The following is a 17,935-nucleotide window of genomic DNA, read 5'->3' on the forward strand; positions in this document are numbered from 1 at the left end:
ATCATCGATATTAAACATCCAACTTCTCTCTGTAGGTGTTATATGAACGGTACTTTAAGTTAAGCAATGTGTGTTTTTCAGTGTATGAGTCAAAGTAAGTGAGTGTGTGTGTGTGTGCAGTTGAGATGTACCGAAAGGTGTTCTGCACTTGGTTTTTTATCTGCATTTGTTAGATAATTCATACATACAGACAATTTTTAAAAAATTATCTACGAACTGATAATATTCGTATTGAAATAATACCTATAAAAAAGAGAAAGTACTGTGGAGATTATTGCAAAATCATTTTCGATTTGCAGATGGTCCGTAAATGAGAGGAAGTCATCCGATTTCCATCAATTATATTTATAGTGTCTAAGGTTTATTTTTACGTTTGGAAGTCGACAAATAAAGTATCATGTACACGTTCATCAGTTAAAGAGATAATACACCTGTAAGTAAATAAATTTTTATAATATTAAAAATTTTAAATACAACAAAACAAATTTACTATGTCACTGATATTTGTACATCGTCTTTTGTGTATGTCTCATGCGGTGGGTGTATGACCATAGGTGCAATGTGTCGTTTTTTTTGCTGATTGTTTTATGTGTAAAGTTACACGTACATGTTTTTTTTCCTTATACTATTCATATATCTATTCATATACTCATTCTAGGTGCAATATTTCGAATTGTCAATAAATTTTCTTCCAGCCATTTCGCAATGTCTATATAAGGTATTTAGAGGTAATTTTAAAAATAAGTTTTTTTTTTTTTTTTTCTTCTTCATCTCGTCCTCTTTATATAGTGATTACAAAAATTATTTTTAAGTGAAATTCATTGACGTTTATTTTACTATGTTATTAAAATATTAAAAGAATTTTTATATATCTACAATATTGTAATTTAGAGTACAATATATTATATTTAATCAAAAAATTTTTCTGAAAAGTATAATTAAGTCGCAGAACGATTTTAGATATATGAATTATACAATTAATTTTGTACCATTTGATCATTTCTAATTATGTATTTTCAAAAAAGGTATATTACCATTTTTGCCTATACATGAGCTGTTCAAAGTCCATATACAAGAAATCTATGACATTTCCGTCAGAGGTCTCATCGTATTACCCTGACAAAACTGTTTCCAGAAAATCATCAACTCCAATGGGAAATAATAATAAATTTACGATATTTTGACATTTAGAAATCAACTGAGATGAATTTATATTTCATAATTATTTGATATATATATTTCTGACAAAGTAGTAATAATTTTAAATTAAAATAGAAAAAAATATAATAATTATTATAGATAACATTAATTGTTTCAATATTGCATAAAAGTTATTGTGACATATTTTCCTTGAAATATCGTTTTACTTGACTAAACAAATTCTATTCATCGTAGCCAACGAAAATTTGGATTATATTGCTGTTGAACGTTGTGGTACCTTATATAGAGAGAGGTGATGCGACCAAATCTTGGATTAAATATATCAATTGCAACGTTTTTTGTAAATTAAGAAAAAATAAAAGAAAAAAAAAATGGAATCATCTGTAGCGGGACGAAGACGAACTGCCACAAGGCATTCTGCTGAAGATCAAGCTTTGGATCAAATTGCCAAAGAGGTATTATTTAAATTAAATTTCTTTAAGCTTGCATCATCGTTATTACACAATTATATCATAATTTTGTTAAAATCGAAAAATTATTTTTCGAATGATTCCTTTTTTTGTTCCCGAATGTTAGGGGGGGATTTGTATATGTTCAGTTTTGCTTTTTTGTGTTCTGTCTTTATTGTATTTGTATATTGTTATATTTGTATTTAGGTGAATGTTTATTTGTATTAATTTAAAAATAGTTTTAAAAACTTTTTTTTTTCTATATTATTTATTAATACTTTACTTCTACTTTAAAGCAGGTAGTTGATAAAAATTAATTATTTATTAACATTAATAATTAATTACAGGCAGAAGCGAGATTAGCAGCTAGAAGACAAGCTAGAGCCGAAGCTAGAGAAATTCGAATGCGTGAATTAGAGAGACAACAAAAGGAAGCTGAAGAAAACGCAGACCGTGTATACGATATGTGTACAGGTATTAATATTTATTTTAAAACAAAAAATTTTGAAAGTGAACTTTATTTTATTTTTTTTCCTTATATTTTTTTCAGCTGACAGTAATCGCACAATGAGAGTTACACCAGATCCTATCAGAACATCTCGTCTTCTTGCAAATTCAAATAATTTTCAGTCTAGTCGAAGATCATCTGAAGATTCATTAGAAGATGCTGGTCTTGGCAGAGATCCTAGGGTAATTATTTTCAATTTATTTTTCGTATTACATCGACGAATAATTTCTTATATTTTTTTTTCTACATTTACAGGTGGAATTGAAAGAGTTTGAGGAAAAATTTAGAAAAGCAATGATTGCAAATGCTCAATTGGATAATGAGAAATCGTCTTATGCTTATCAAGTGGATTTATTAAAAGATAAATTAGAGGAGTTAGAGGAGACGGTTGCCCAATTACGAAGAGAATTGAGAGAAAAAAATCGAGACGCTGAACATTTGAAACGTGTTAGTCAAAGGTTGAAAGAAGATTTAGATTTATGTAGAGCTCAATTAATAGAAAGAGATACTTTAATTCAGGTAATTTGCAAAGAAAAATGAATTCAAATTTAATTTATAATAAAATTATTAAAATTTAATTTTTTTTCATCTTTAGGAAAATGGTTTAGTAATAGTAGAAGATGAAGGAAGTGACAGTGAAGAAGTGGAAGGAGAAAATGGTCTTCGTTCAAGGAAAAGAGTTTTAGTTAGTACAGAAGCTGCAGAAGTATTGCAAAATGCTGGAGAAGGTTCTTTAGGTTTGTTTTCTTTTTTTTTATATATTTATTTCAGTATAATTGTAATTTATTTATAAATCCATGTAAATAATTTAGATGTCCGGTTAAGAAAGTTTGCGTCAGAGAAAAAGGAATTACAGGATGAAATTCGACATCTGAGGTTAGAAGTTGAAGAAGCTCGAAGTCGCATGAGGCCAGAAAGAACTGCAGGTTTAATGTTAGGTAAAAAAAAATTTAAATCATTCATATTTTTTATTTAAAATATAAAATATAATTTATAACAGTTTAATAATAAATTAATTATTGTATTTTCTCGCAGGTGGATTTTCCGATTCAGAAGATATTCAACGAGAGGCCAATAAATTGATTGCTGATTATAAATTTAAACTTCAAAAAGCCGAACAAGATATGTCAACATTACAGGCAACAGTTGCTAGGCTAGAGAGTCAAGTTATTCGTTATAAATCAGCTGCGGAAGCATCGGAAAAAGCCGAAGATGAATTAAAAGTAGAAAAGAGAAAATTACAAAGAGAAGTAAGTTATTATTAATTAATTGAAAATAAATTATTTTTATTTGATTAAAATAAAAATTCCTATTTTTCATAGTTCAGAGAATCTCAAGGACGTGTTGAAGAATTGGAAACTGCCAACACCCATTTACAACGAAGATTAGATAAGTTGAAAAATGCAAGGTCTACTCTTTTAAAGGAAATTTGATAAGTAAAAATTGTTTTTAAAAATGGTGGAATATTTAAACATGAAACTTGAATTCAAGTTCAATATATAAATATATATATATATAAATATATTATATATATAGACTTATAAACTGGTTGTATCGTAACTTATAGATAAGAGCAATATTATCGTTTTTACGTTATTCGTATTTAGAAGGAAAAAAAAAAAGGCAAACTTGATTTTATTAGAATAAAGTGTTAAAATGACAACGTACTCAGTAAAATGCCAAAGCATTAATAAAAAAAAAAAAATATGGAAATCGTTACCCTTAAAGAATCTTGTTGAAGTTGAAATCAGTTCATGACGAATAACATGATATTAATTTTATCCATGAATTATGAAACACCATTTTATATACATTTATATTAAAACAAAACAAAAAAAAATTTTATATATACATTTATGACTCTGGAAACTATAATTAATTTAAACATTTGCATAATTAAACAAAAATTTCCAGTGAAATTTTTTCCCATTTTTCTGCTTTTGAAATTAATTTTTAAAATATTTGTTTGTAATCGTTTTTCTACGTACACACGTAAACATTTATATTTTCATATCTTATTTTATAAAAGTAATCTTAATGTTATACAATCCGTTAGTGCAAAATATGATTTTAAACATTTAATAAGAAACAAATTTTAACACCTCTTTTTTTTATAAATAAAATGTTTCTATCTAGATATTTCAAAATTAAACTTTTGTTTATAAAAAAAAAAAATTGTTTTTAAAAATAATACTTAAAATGCAGTTTTTACAATTATAAATTATTCTAAACATGTTAAAAACTCTTGTAAGCATTTTATAAAATATTTTTATAGTTGATTGTATTTATTCTAAAAAAAAAAATTAAATATAACGCAGAATCATAATTACCGTTTTTTTTTAAATATATTTGAAAAAATTCTGTAATAAAAAAATGTTTGTAGTTTTTATAATATTGCTAATACATAAACGAACACATGCATTTGATAAATATTAATTATCTATCATTTATGATAGTTCCTGTATGAGAGGATTCTATTGTACGAGCGATTAGTTCTTGTTTATATGACTGAACACATAAATTTTGAAAATTTATAAATATTATTATTCTTTACTTGTTTTTTGTAATTAGTAATGAATTAAATAAAAATTAAATTGTTCTTTGAAATCTTTTTAATTTATAGAATTCTAAGCTACTTGTGTGAAACATTACTTTTATTTAAAAAAAAACTGAATTAAATGATTTAGTAAATAAAAGTTATTTATTAAAACATGAATTTCTCATTAAATTTAAATATTTATATTTTAAGCAATTTTATTAATATCTGTTAAAAGTTTTACAAAACAATAATATATCAAAAAAAAAAAAAAAGTAGAATAATGAAATTTCTATGCAGTTATATTTTTTTATGCTTGTGGGCCCAAGCAGGACTTTGTGGATCAGTCAAAATTTTTGTCGATTTAATTATAGCAAGTGGTTTAAATTTTGGCACTGGTCTTGCTTTTGTCTCCATTATTTTACGTAGTTCAGCAATTTCCTCTTTTTCACGAATTAAGCGTTCCTGTTCGAGATTTTTGCGAATTTCCTCTTCCTTGAGTTCTTTCATCCTAACACGATCTTCATACTCTTTTCTCTCTCTTGCTCTTTTGTCAGTGTTTAATTTTAATTCACCAAGAATTGCTGTTTTCTTAATACCATTATTTAGATTTAATTTTTCACTAGATACTGACTTGTAAAATTGTTTGCCATTTGGCTCTTTATTTTCTTGATTGCTTATTATTTTTGGAAAAAGAGTTTTTTTAATATGACAAATTTGTGGTGCTGATGTAACTTTATTTGTTTTATCATTTTTCTCTGGTGTTTTTTCATTATTAATGCGTAAATTTTCACGCGATCTACCGCGCACAATTACAGGACGAATTACAGGTACGGGATTAGCATGAAATTCACGTCCTTTCCTTTCTTTTTCATGTGTCTCTTTAATTAAATCCTCTTTTTTCTTGATCAATTGCTTGTCCCTTTCTTCGAAACTAAATGGACGTGGTGTTGTTTTTTTAGCTGATGATATTTCTCGGGGATTTTTTAATGGTGTTATTTTCTTTTTCAAAAATTCTTTTGTATCTTTATTTGATTGAGATGGCAAAATAATTTTCTTTTCCACTTCTTGTAATTTTAATGGTATTATTTTCTTTTTGAGAATAATAGAATCTTTTGAATTTTTACATGATCCTGGCAAATCGATTTTCTTCTCTAATTCTTGTAATTGTTTTTTCTTTAATTGAAGTTCTTTCTTTTGTTGCAATTCTTTGTTTCGAATTTCAAAATTAAAAGGCATTGTACGAGTGATTTTTTTTTGTTTATGAGTTGTGTCGGTGGGTATTCCAAAGTGTCCAATTTCAACTTCTTTGACAGCGAGTTTAGCGTCATCGGTTGATACAATTGTTGGTACAACTTTTTTTTGTACTGGATGATCGATTTTGAAATGCTGTGAATCGTGAAGATTTGTTGATGACAAGGATTCAGTTGATGAAGAATGTCCCTTTTTTGATTGAAAATTTTCTATTTTAATATTTTTTTTTGTTTGCTTTAATTTAGGTGGAATAGTCACTTTTGGATCGGCCTTAACGGGTCCATTGCGAAGATTTTTTAGTGTTGAATTACTTGTTATTGTGTCTAGTGGTTTAATTGGACGAATTCGACTTTTTGATGTTAATTTGGGAGAAATTGGTCGTGTAATTTTCATTGTGGATTGTTTTGTTGTTATTGGTTTAGCATTTTTAACAGGAACCGAATGAAATCGTTTTGGTGTTTCTTTTTGAAATTTAGAAACTGATTCAGCTAATGTTTTATATTGATCGTTCGATTTCAGTTTCATTATACTTTTCCTTCGAATGGAGTCTGCTATTACTTGAGGTCGTTTTTTGGGTGCTGGAATCTTTAATTTTTTCGTTTCTTTTGAATCGTTGATTTTCTTTGTGTTGGGTTTTGACCATGATAAAACAAATTTGCTAGGCTTCAATTTAGAGTTATTTAATAGAGTGTCATTTTCATCAATATTTTTTGATGTTGAGGCCTTTGGTTCATCATTTAATGAATCATTAAAATTACTGCTCTGATCAATTGAATTTGCTACTACTTCACTATTCTGTTTTGTTGTTTCTTCATTTTCTTCACTCTTAGAAGTCACAATTCTATCGGTTAATAATTGAATATCTGATTCTTCTTCAGTTTCATTTATTTCTTGTGAATCCAATGGCTGTTGCTTAGCACTTTCAATTGTTATTGTTGTCTTGGTACATTCAATTTTTGCAATATCGTTGAGAATATTTTTTGAAATTCTTTTACATTGTGTTTCTACTTGAGATTCATTTGATTGAACATCTATTGAAATATTTTCATAATTCACACTCGTCTTCATTGATCTGGTAATTCTTTTATCAGTCATCTGTGGAGTCTTAAATGTGTTTATCGATGAATTAGATGCACTTTGATTTAAACGTTTTTTCTTTGTTGAAACTTCAAGATTGTTCATTGCCTCAAGTAAAAGATTGCCAACAGTTGTTTCTTTTGTTACTTTTTCATCTTTATGAGATTTATTTGGCGAAAGAACTTTTATTGGAGTAATTTGTACTTTATCCAAGATATTTTCAAATCCACTCTCATCATCAGTTAAAAAAAGTGGAGTTTCTTTATATTTTTTTGTACGACCTTGTTTATGTGGATTATATTCCAATTCATGCTCTGGATGTAGTCGACTAAAGAAATCGTCTGATATCTAAAAATAAATGAATATAAAATAATAAATTAAATTCGAAATAGAAAAATAATACAAATTTTTCAATTTTTTTCATTATTTGAAAATAAAATAATAATAATAGTAACTAACCTGGGGACTGGAAGTAAAATCCGTCCACTGGGGAGCGTCAAAACCATCCATGACAGATTTATTGGTATTCATTATTTAATGATACTTTTAATCCTTAGTTAATTAAAAACGTTAGCGATTCACTTAAATAATTCTCATAAAAATTAAAAACATTATCTAAAACAATAAATAATTTATATATAATTAAAATAATTATATGACGAAATATTATATTTATAAACAGTAAAGACAAATTTGATATGACTGTACTTACCTAGGTTATACAAATAACATAGTATTTATAATTGAAAGCAGAAATTTATATTCGTTATTCTACTTTAATGAAAACTTATTATTACTTTTAATTGCTCTTTTGACAAAATATTCGCTGTAATTATAATCAACACTAACGCAGATACATAGCGTGTTTTCCAGTTTGAAAGTATTCAAATGACAAACGGTTAAAATCAGAGATGGGCAACTATGAAGCATAAAATTATTAAGGTTAAATCGCATGTCTTTCCAATCTAAATACAAACAGCCAATCAAATTTGTTTCTTTCAATGACGTCATTTGAGTACAAAATTTTCATTGGTTATTTATTTTATATACCAACAGGGTTCATTCATTCGAATTTGTGCCTTTCTATTACATTTACATTTCCAATGTTTTTTTTAAGTCACATAATTTTTTTTTTATTTTTGTAGAGAATAATTGTTTAAAAAAAATTAATTAAACATTTATCTTTCTGAAAATTAAGGTTTCCTTACTGAAAACTACAAAAATAACCTGTTTCCTATCATATATAGATATATATATAACACGTGTTTTGTTATTGAGGTTATGTGGTGCGTGGTGTCAAAAACATTTTAAATTAAATATTAGTATACACGTGTAGAAATATTTTAAATATAAAAATGACATCTATAGAAGAATCTGTTAATAATGAAACTTCAAAAGAGAGTGTAAAAAATAATCTTTATTCTTATTTACAAAGAGATGATTTTACTTCTGAAAAATATAAAATAGAAGTAAGAGGACTACCAAAATTTTACGGTATTGGTGAATTTAAAAAGTTATTAAGTGATAAATTGGAATTGAATTTTTGTAAAGTAAAACCACCAAGAAGAGGCAGTGGATGGTTATATGTTTGTTTAAGAAGTGAAGAAGATAGAAATCGTGCTATTTCATTGCTCGATGGTATTTCTTGGAAAAATTCAAAACTCACTGCTCATGTAAGAATTAAATTAATTTACTGATTTTAATTCAAGGTAAAAAGCAAGATTAAAATTTTATTATTTTAATAGGCTGCAGCACCAGCTCCTGATCCATTTATTAAAAGAAAAATGGAAAAAGAAGAAGCTGCGAATAAAAAATGCAAAATAGATGATAATGATGAACAAATTTCCCTAGAAGATCGTGTAAAAAATACGACTATTCCTCTATGGAATATGCCTTATGATAATCAGGTAAAAATGTCTTTAAAAATAATGTAAATTTAATGAATTCAATTATTTAATATTTAATTATATAATTAATTATTTATTTTATTACTCTTTCAGTTAGAATTCAAACAAAAGGAAATGAAAGCAATTTTAATTAAATTGGGACAACAAATGTTGAAGGAAAATAAAAATTTAAATGAATGGTTAACTATTCAGAAAAATAAATATGATGGTTTACCTTGTGAATTGCAATCAATTCTTAGTGCAGATATAAAAGAGGGTTATCGAAATAAATGTGAATTCACAATAGGTATGAAAAATTATAACCCTAATTTGAATTTATGTTTAAAAAATCATTTTTCTACTTGTAGGTAGAAATACCGATGGAAATAAAATAATTGGCTTTCGCTTATCGAGTTATGCTGCTGGATCAACTGCCGTTGGTCCCATTGACGATCTTATTCATATTCCAAAAATTATGAAATCTGCTGTTAAGGTTCAATTTTTTTATTAGCTTTTTTTGTTAATTTTTTTTACAATAATGAAACATTTTAAAATATTAATTTTAATTTTCAGCTTTTGGAAGAATTCATTCACAGTTCAGAATTAGATGTGTTTAATCCTGTAGATCATAGTGGTAATTGGAGACAAGTTACGGGAAGGACAACTCGTTTAAATCATCTAATGTTGATAATTGGTGTTCATCCACAAAATTTAAGTTCAGATGATTTAAATAAATTGAAAGATGAATTAAAAAACTTTTTTGAAAATGGTAAAGGAAAAGAAGCAAATGTTACATCATTATATTTTCAAATTTTAGATAGAAAGTTAGTATTATTAATATAAAAATTATATATATATATTTAATAGAAAATATAATAATGTATCTTTTATTTTATTGTATTAACGTTGAATTAATGTATAGAACTGGAAGAAGTGAGGATAATTGTACATTGGAGCATCTTAGTGGTACACATTTTATAGAAGACATTTTATTAGGAATGACATTTCGTATTTCACCTCAAGCATTTTTCCAAGTAAATACTTCGGGAGCAGAGGTTTTATATCAAGCAGCTATAGATTTGGTACAGCCTACAGAAGATACAGCTTTACTTGATGTTTGTTGTGGAACTGGAACAATAGGACTTGCATTTTCAAAGGTAAAAAGATTTTTTTTGTAAATTTGAGTTTAGTTCTAATCCTTTTCTTTTTTTGGATTTAAATTAGCATTGTGGCGAGGTATTAGGTTTGGAAATGATACCGGAAGCAATACAAGACGCAAGGGAAAATGCCGTGAAAAATGGTGTTAAAAATTGTGAATTTTTCGCTGGAAAAGCTGAAGATATTTTATCGCCTGTTATTCATCGATCGACAAAACCAACTTTAGTAGCGGTTGTCGATCCACCTAGAGCAGGTTTACGTGAGTTTTTTCGAATATTTTTCTTAATTACTTTTTAAATATATATATATATATATATATATATATATATATATTTAGAATAAATTATAAATAATTAAAATTTCTTTTTCAATAAATGAAAATTTCACAGATCAACGAGCACTTTTGGCGTTGCGAAAAGCAAAAAATTTAAACAGACTCGTTTATATATCTTGCGATCCAAAAGCTGCAATTAAAAATTTGGTTGATCTGGCAAGAGCAAACTCGAAACATTATTCCGGAGAGCCTTTGGTTCCTGTAAAAGCTGTACCTGTTGATATGTTTCCATTTACAAGACACTGTGAATTAATTATTTATTTAGAACGGCTAGCAAAATCCGATTCAAATTAAATAATTTCATAAAAATCATTTAAAAGAATAATAAATATCAATAAATATTTAATTTTATAATAATTTTAATAGTAAAAATATATAAATAAATATATAAATAATTTGATTAAATTGAAATTAATTAATAATTTTTTTTTAAATTAAAAAAATATTACAAAAATAATTATTCAAAAAAAAATTAAGATTTAAATTAGCCGCGATTGATGATCTATACTTTTTTCCGGAAGCACGTGCTGCCATCTTTTTTTCGACACGTATTTATATGAATGAGTGGTGCTCAACCAGCCTACTGTCAAATTGTATATATAATTTTCTAAACTTTGGACTCTGGAATATTGTGCTCAAGGGGAATTGTCCTCAAATAAATTATTTGACCTAATTTAATTGTTGTACAAATTACAATAATTAAATATATTATTTTCAACAATGTTTTCAACATGTTCAAGAGTTTTAAAAACAAATGCCAATGTGAGTATTTCGTTTGTTTCAAAAATATATTTTATTTTTTATTAATATGACATTTATATATCTATAGTATTATTTATTCTGTAAATTATATAATTCTCTTTAATTTTCATATAAATATTAATTATTTTATTTTTCTTATTTCATTTATTAATTATTATTAAGAGAATTCTTTATTTTTATTTTATAAAATCATGTTAATTTTTTTTTTAACCTTTCTACTTGACATATACACAACTTTTACGTAATTTATTATTATATCTAAATAATAAAATTTGTCAACTCTTTTTTTGATATTCTCTGAATTATTTTTCAGTTGTCTTCCATTTTACATCGTTTTGAATCAACATTGGTGATTGCAGAGCACAATAATGAAATTCTTTCTCCAATTACACAAAATGCATTAGCGGCAGCTACAAAAATCGGTGGTGATATTACTGTTTTGGTAGCTGGTACAAAATGTGGTCCAGCATCGGAAGCAGTGAGTAAAACACCAGGAATTGCTAAAGTAATAATTGCTGAAAGCGATGCTTTTAAAGGATTTACTCCAGAATCAATTACTCCACTTGTTTTGGCAACTCATAAACAATTAAACTTCAGTCATATTGTAGCGGGTGCTAGTGCCTTTGGTAAAGCATTACTACCACGAGTATGTATTATTTATAATTAATATTTTATTAACTATAGGATTATAAGAAAATTATTTATTTTGTATTTTTTAGGTTGCTGCTAAATTGGACGTATCTCCAGCCAGTGATGTTATTGATATTAAATCGTCAGATACATTTGTACGTACAATATACGCGGGTAATGCAGTGCAAACAATTAAAATGAAGGATAGCGTGAAAATAATATCCGTTCGAGGAACCGCATTTAAACCCACCTCAATCGAGGGTGGTAGTGCAAAAATTGAAACAGCGCCCACAGGCGATTACAAAACAAATTTAGTTGAATTTATTAAACAAGAATTGAGCAAATCTGACAGACCAGAACTCGCGTCGGCCAAGGTCGTTGTATCAGGTGGTCGAGGTCTTAAATCTGGTGAAAACTTTCAAATTTTATATACATTGGCTGATAAATTAAATGCTGCTGTAGGTGCTTCTCGTGCTGCAGTCGATGCAGGCTACGTACCCAATGACATGCAAGTTGGACAAACTGGAAAAATTGTTGCTCCAGTAAGTTTGTATAATTTTGCAAAAGCTATTCTAATTCTATTAATATTTCACTTGAAAAAAATGCGCGACCATTTTTTTGAAAAAATAGCGAATAACGATTTTATTTTACAAATAAAAAAAAATAAGTGCACTTTTTTAGGATCTATACATAGCAGTGGGAATATCTGGTGCTATTCAACATTTAGCGGGAATGAAAGATTCAAAAACAATTGTGGCTATAAACAAGGATCCAGACGCACCAATTTTCCAAGTTGCTGATTATGGTTTAGTTGCTGATCTCTTTAAAGTTGTGCCCGAGATGAATGAGAAACTTTAAAAACATGAGAATTTCTAGTAAGCAAGCATTTTTATGGACATAAATAATTAAATTCAGTGAATAATTTCAAATAATTTTAAATAATTTTTGATAAACTTGAAAGAATGTATTAGAAATTAAATTTTATACTCTGTAAATAGTATACATATATATACTCAGATTTAATAACGTGAATTTTCAGTTAGTAGCAAATTTACTACGATAATAATTTTTAATATTGTTACAAATTTGCAAATTGCTGCGAAATTTTTTCCTATCTTTTGATAATTTATAAAAAATAATTCAAATGAATTTAAAACATAATTTTTAAATTTTTTCAAATTTAAATTTCTTTTTATTAGATAAAAATTGATATTTTTTATAGTGAAATTGTAACTTACAGTTTTTGTAAGTTTTAATAAAAATTTATTGTTATTAAATTTTGTATTTATTTGTACTTCAAGTAATTTTACTTTTCAGTACATCTAGAAGAATAATATTTAAAGAAAAAATTTTTTTTAATGAAACTTATTTTTTTAAATAATTTTCTAAAGAATTTGTTTATTTTCAATGATTTAAAAATGAATTTACAAAAATTGCAAAAATGACAGTGAACGAAAATGGTATTTTTAAAAAAAAAAAAAAAGATTCAACGGTTAAGAAATTGCATTTATTTGTGGACTTTTGACTCTTTGTTCATGAGAGCATTTACTAAAACTCGTCAATGCCATCAAGTTTTGCACACATCTTTGATTAAAGTCTATGTGTGATGATGACGTGCTTGTGTGCCCGGTCATGCTTAACAGAATGACTTAACATGAGACCAAGCCTCATGCGGCAATTCAGTTGATTTAAAATCTAAAGAAAGGGAAAGCGCATGTAACACCCGCTCGAACTTAAAGTCAGTCTCGTAAGCGCGTTCCGCGCAGTAGTCTTGTTATCAAATAAACCAACTGGATGTTTATTAGGTACTTATAATTTTGAAAAAAATATATTCAATTTTTTCTTATTTCCTTCAAAATTCATCAGTTTTTCTTATTAAAAAATTTATATTATGGTTTTTATTTTGAATTTTACTTTTTGTTATATTAAAAACCGGTTGAATCGAGCATCAAGTGGTTGTGAACTCTAGTGATTGTGAAATATTTAATAATTTTTCCGATTGCTTTGAAAAAAAAATTGTTTAAATTTTTAAAAAAATTTTTTAAAGTGGAACGTATTTTCTGTCATGTCTCAAGACATTTGAAAATGTCGAGATTTCGTTTTAATTGAGCGAGTTTAGTTGCAAAGTGTGTGGTAGGCCTTGACAGGATCAACTATTTACGTCACAGGATTTAATTTACCTAGTTGATTTTTGGTCGTGGAATTCTTAAATTTAATTTTCAAATTATTTTACAGTTTTTATTACAATTAATTAATTAATTAATTTTTATTACTTTTTTAATTTGATAAATATTATTGAATGAACATGATGATTAATAAAATTATTCATTTATTTGTAAATTTTTTAATAAGAAATCGTAAATTCCTGATCTGGAGTAATCCTGACATAATATTTAATGAAAATGTAATGTCATGTATGTAACATAATGGGCATTGAATTCTCGTCTAGTACTTTCTCAATCATTAATAGTAACTTACTTGCGTAATTTATTTATTTATGTAATTTGTCAATTTTTTCTTTTCACATTTTTTTTTATTAATAATGAGTTCATATAATTTATAATTATTAATTTCTATATTTTTGAAAATATTTGTTTTTTAATTTCATAATAGCAAATATTTTGCAGTAATACTCGAAATTAATGGTAATTACAAAAATTTATTTTTATGTTATAGTTCTTTATTAAGTTTTGTAGGTCATGGTATCATACATATGTAAAGTTATACTTTCATTACGTGCTTCATGAATCCTTTCGTTATTCAAGGTCAAGCGCCTAATATTATGAAAGTAAAAGTTCTTGTTGATCGTCCATTAATTTCAAAATTCACACAAATTTTTGTACAATTTTTTTTTTTTATCAGATTAAATATAAATTTATCCTTTACGATTACAAAATGTATAAAAAATATATTTTTATAAGAAGAAATAAAATTTAAAGTATGACGAAATTTTTCTGTAAAAACTACGAGGTTTTTGAAAAATAGTCACGAATAATGTTTTTAACCGCGAAATTAATTTACTAACAAGGAAGTATGATAATAATTGTTGACTTGCAGAAAATTTTTTCCTTTGTAATTCAAACACTAAAATTTAAGTCTTCCAAGAATGCAACAATTTATAAGAGTTAAAAATGATAAAATAAATTTAAAAAAAAAAACATTTAATTAAATCAAACAATTGACATAAATTTTATTGATAACTATAAACAATAAAAAATATTTAAAGAGAAAAACTTGAAAAATAATTAAATTCCACTTTTTGGAATTTTTACATTTGCGTCTAATTTGTGATTGAAAATGAAAATTTTTTAAAGTTCATTTTATTTGAACCAGAAACAAATAAATTTAGTTCACATGACAGTGAGTTGTACTTATAAAACTTGAATAATTTTATGTTTACCATTTCATAATCATTTTAACAATGAGTTTACAAATTTTATTATGACATAACGTACTTTAATTTACATCACCGTTATTTCAAAATTGTAACGTGATCCCGTTACTTAAAAATATAATTTCAGAAAGGCAAATGAACCAGAAAAAAAATGTTCTTCGAACAATAATAATATTAGTATTAATATTTTGAAAAAAATTTCAATTATTGATAAAGTTTTTAAAAAAAATTAATAGGACCATTTTCCATTAAGTATACAGAATTAGGTGTAGAACCAGTAATACAATAAGTAGTTGAATAATCCCATTATGTTATATACCGGTATTATGCAATGAAGAAAATTTCACTTTTCAACCTGTAATCAGTACAAACGGAAAGATGTGCATGTAAACCTGATAGACAAGTTTTTCATCGTATCACATTTTTTATATTCATTATATATATATAATACGTCATTTTGCGGTAATTATAAAGTATTCCATTAATTCAACATTTAATAAAGTACACTTAATAAAATTATTATAGCGCGAGAGATTTGATTTCATCAATAATTATGAATCAAACTATAGAAAGTCACTGACTTGAAAGTATAAGTGTGTTACTATGCTTCAAACATAGATTATTTTTTTTTTATTAAATATATAAAATTAAAATCAAAATTATCGTAACAAAAATAATAATAGTAATTGAATTTTTTTTTTACAAAATTAATTATTTATTTTAAAAAAATCCAATCAAAAAATGTGTTTTTGAAAACAAAATAAAATTGTTTACTTTGTGGGGAAAAATTATTTAAATCAAAACTATGAATATTTTATTATTTATAGATATTTTTATATACCGTTACAAATAATGATGCGCATAATTTTAATGTTTTATTCATTATCATAAAAAAAAAAACACTCGCGATAAAACTTTTATTTATTCAATCAAATCCTGGCGTTTCTATTTATTCAAATTGAAAGGGAACTTTTTTTATATATAAGATTTATAATTTAATTTCTAGATTTATAATTAATAATTATTTCGAAAAAATTCAAAATGGAATTTTGTTAGTAAATTAGAAACACTTAAAACGCTTTTATAAGTAAAAAAAAATTGAGTTACAAAAGTTTCTAAATTTTTTTTTTTTTTTTTTTTTATTTTATATAAATGTGTCGAAAATTTTTTTTTTCTCACTAAAGTTACGTTACTTGCACATGGCATTTCACAATTATTTTAAAGCAACAACTACACGGGAATAAAAGACATTATGCGCGCGCAAAAATTCACGTTTTAAAATAAATAATATATTACACGCACTTATTGTGGAATACTTAAAAAAAACAAATCCGTTATTCCATAACAGCGTAAAATGAGATTACTGTATCATTTGACACACACAACGTATACTTGCATTGTACTTCCTGTTATGGGAGACAATAACTGTTTTTCTCCGTGGGCGCAAAATGTAACATCGGGTCAGGTCAAATGAGAGCAACCACACACATGGTGAGATAAAGTAGAATGAATAGTAAAATATGAATCATATGTAAATAATCATGTCAGTTGAAATAAAGCAAAAGTGGGTCGAGTTTGGAGCATTAAGACGAGATAGATAAATCATATATGCTCAATGAAAAGTGGAATGAAAAATAAAGTAGGATTAGGTCAAGAGAAATTTTAAGGGATAATGGAAATCTGTATAAAATTTTGATTTTGATCAATATAGAGTTTTGTTTATTTTACACATTTTCATATTCGAAATATTTGAATTACAAATTTTTTTAATTCATATAAACAAAATAAATATAGAAAAAGAAATTTTTTTTAACAAAATAAAATGATAGAATTTTTTTTTTTGAAATTAAGAAAGAAAAAAATGTTTTTAATTCTTTTGTTCAATAACTAATTTTGTTTGAATTAATTTTTCTAGATTGCGCGGATCGCTGATACAGAAAAATGAGAAACAAATCATCAAACGACTTTTGCCTTGATAAACTTTTTGCTCACCGGGTCTTCGGATGAGGCGGTGACCACCTTTGCCTCAACGAAGAAGTTAAGGATGACAATTCTAGAACCAATCCTGGGGATTTCGCCAATTTTATGGCTATTGATATATGCCAGCTTAATTCTTTTACTATCGCCATTAGTATTAGTGATGGTTGTGTTCTTGCCAAATTTTCCGATATTGCTTTTACGAAGAATGTGCACAATTCCTATTGAATCTATTTAAAAAAAAAAAAAAAATTGATTCTCAGAGGCCAAAGAACAATATCACCAAAGAGCTGTGCTCAATCAATGTTAAAACACATTTCTAAAATAGAAATCGCCCCTAAAAAATTTAATTTCAATTTAAAATAAAATCTATACAAATAGATTTTATAAAATTTATTGGGAAATTAATTCATTTAGTAATATTAATATTAATTTCATTTAATTATATTGTCATTTAAGTGGAAAAGCAATAGCCTGCCATAAAATTGTTTAGTTTTTTTTTTTTTCTGAAGTTTGCTTTAAATATATTGGGCCTGAACATATTTTTATATGTTTTGGTTGTGGTTTTTTTTATAGCTTCCGTCTATTTCCCGAGAATAAACGCGGTTGACCGAAAAAAAAGAGTTTTAATTCTTTTTTCAAGTTATAAAATAATTTTTACGATTTCCTTCTTGATTAAATGAATTTTGACACACAAGGAAAAAAGCAATAATGTAAAAAAAATTATGTAAATAACAAATTGATATAAAAAATTTCCTAAATCTGTAATTTTCTAATAAAACATTCAAAAATAATTTTTTTTTTAATTT

The 17,935-nt window shown here is 25.9% G+C and overlaps 4 protein-coding genes across 6 annotated transcripts; 3 read left to right on the forward strand and 1 right to left on the reverse strand.

Annotated features, from left to right (window-relative positions):
- Positions 1 to 104: 104 nt before the first annotated feature.
- On the forward strand, positions 105 to 4,717 carry LOC127276587 (leucine-rich repeat flightless-interacting protein 2). 2 transcript variants are annotated; one of them, XM_051297129.1, is made up of 9 exons: positions 105 to 433; positions 1,396 to 1,616; positions 1,958 to 2,084; positions 2,161 to 2,300; positions 2,374 to 2,637; positions 2,714 to 2,855; positions 2,931 to 3,056; positions 3,154 to 3,368; positions 3,441 to 4,717. In XM_051297129.1, the coding sequence occupies exons 2-9, from the start codon at positions 1,533 to 1,535 to the stop codon at positions 3,549 to 3,551; spliced, it is 1,209 nt and encodes a 402-aa protein (XP_051153086.1). In that variant the 5' UTR covers positions 105 to 433; positions 1,396 to 1,532; the 3' UTR covers positions 3,552 to 4,717. The 2 variants fall into 2 exon arrangements, with proteins under 2 accessions (XP_051153086.1, XP_051153087.1); XM_051297130.1 differs by lacking the exon at positions 1,396 to 1,616.
- A 137-nt stretch (positions 4,718 to 4,854) lies between these two features.
- LOC127276586 (targeting protein for Xklp2 homolog) lies at positions 4,855 to 7,883 on the reverse strand. Its single transcript, XM_051297128.1, has 3 exons — positions 7,698 to 7,883; positions 7,445 to 7,600; positions 4,855 to 7,333 (listed from the first exon to the last, which is right to left on the reverse strand). Exons 2-3 carry the CDS (start codon positions 7,514 to 7,516, stop codon positions 4,955 to 4,957), a joined length of 2,451 nt encoding a protein of 816 aa, XP_051153085.1. The 5' UTR covers positions 7,517 to 7,600; positions 7,698 to 7,883; the 3' UTR covers positions 4,855 to 4,954.
- A 202-nt stretch (positions 7,884 to 8,085) lies between these two features.
- Positions 8,086 to 10,709, forward strand: LOC127276592 (tRNA (uracil-5-)-methyltransferase homolog A). The gene is made up of 8 exons (XM_051297136.1): positions 8,086 to 8,658; positions 8,731 to 8,892; positions 8,986 to 9,178; positions 9,240 to 9,364; positions 9,445 to 9,695; positions 9,794 to 10,028; positions 10,096 to 10,288; positions 10,419 to 10,709. Exons 1-8 carry the CDS (start codon positions 8,341 to 8,343, stop codon positions 10,655 to 10,657), a joined length of 1,716 nt encoding a protein of 571 aa, XP_051153093.1. The 5' UTR covers positions 8,086 to 8,340; the 3' UTR covers positions 10,658 to 10,709.
- Positions 10,710 to 10,916: 207 nt separating this feature from the next.
- Positions 10,917 to 17,920, forward strand: LOC127276595 (electron transfer flavoprotein subunit alpha, mitochondrial). Of its 2 annotated transcripts, none has more exons than XM_051297146.1 (5): positions 10,917 to 11,125; positions 11,439 to 11,771; positions 11,845 to 12,297; positions 12,437 to 12,630; positions 17,065 to 17,920. In XM_051297146.1, exons 1-4 carry the CDS (start codon positions 11,084 to 11,086, stop codon positions 12,611 to 12,613), a joined length of 1,005 nt encoding a protein of 334 aa, XP_051153103.1. In that variant the 5' UTR covers positions 10,917 to 11,083; the 3' UTR covers positions 12,614 to 12,630; positions 17,065 to 17,920. The 2 variants fall into 2 exon arrangements, 1 of the variants encoding a protein (XP_051153103.1); XR_007842223.1 differs by having other exon boundaries at positions 10,921 to 11,125; positions 12,437 to 13,560.
- The last annotated feature ends 15 nt before the right edge of the window (positions 17,921 to 17,935 follow it).

Source organism: Leptopilina boulardi, unplaced genomic scaffold, assembly GCF_019393585.1.
Source record: "Leptopilina boulardi isolate dan_hultmark-lab unplaced genomic scaffold, ZJU_Lbou_2.1 LbouV2_150, whole genome shotgun sequence".
NCBI classification, from domain to species: Eukaryota; Metazoa; Arthropoda; class Insecta; order Hymenoptera; family Figitidae; genus Leptopilina; species Leptopilina boulardi.